Raw genomic sequence first — 256 nt, forward strand, 5'->3', positions numbered from 1 at the left:
TACCTGCTGCTGGACCTGTGCCTGGCCGACGGGCTGCGCTCGCTGGCCTGCTTCCCCTTCGTCATGCTGTCGGTGCGCAGCGGGGCCGCCTGGCCCCACGGGCCGCTCAGCTGCAAGGTGCTGGCCTTCCTGGCCGTGCTCTTCTGCTTCCACGCCGCCTTCCTGCTCTTCTGCGTGGGGGTCACGCGTTACATGGCCATCGCGCACCACCGCTTCTACGCCAAGCGCATGACGGGCTGGACCTGCCTGGCCGTGG

General features: G+C 69.5%; 1 protein-coding gene across 1 annotated transcript in view; it reads left to right on the plus strand.

Moving 5' to 3' along the window:
• Positions 1 to 3: 3 nt before the first annotated feature.
• The window catches only part of GPR27 (G protein-coupled receptor 27), a gene marked incomplete at its 5' end in the record, with an annotated part of 2,086 nt that continues 1,833 nt past the window's right edge, over positions 4 to 256 (plus strand). The window contains one exon of the mRNA XM_009079730.1: positions 4 to 252. Within this exon, the coding sequence (XP_009077978.1) occupies positions 4 to 252 (249 nt within the window). The remainder of the gene's footprint in view (positions 253 to 256) is intronic.

This window comes from Acanthisitta chloris, unplaced genomic scaffold (genome assembly GCF_000695815.1).
Source record: "Acanthisitta chloris isolate BGI_N310 unplaced genomic scaffold, ASM69581v1 scaffold10638, whole genome shotgun sequence".
Lineage (NCBI taxonomy): Eukaryota > Metazoa > Chordata > Aves > Passeriformes > Acanthisittidae > Acanthisitta > Acanthisitta chloris.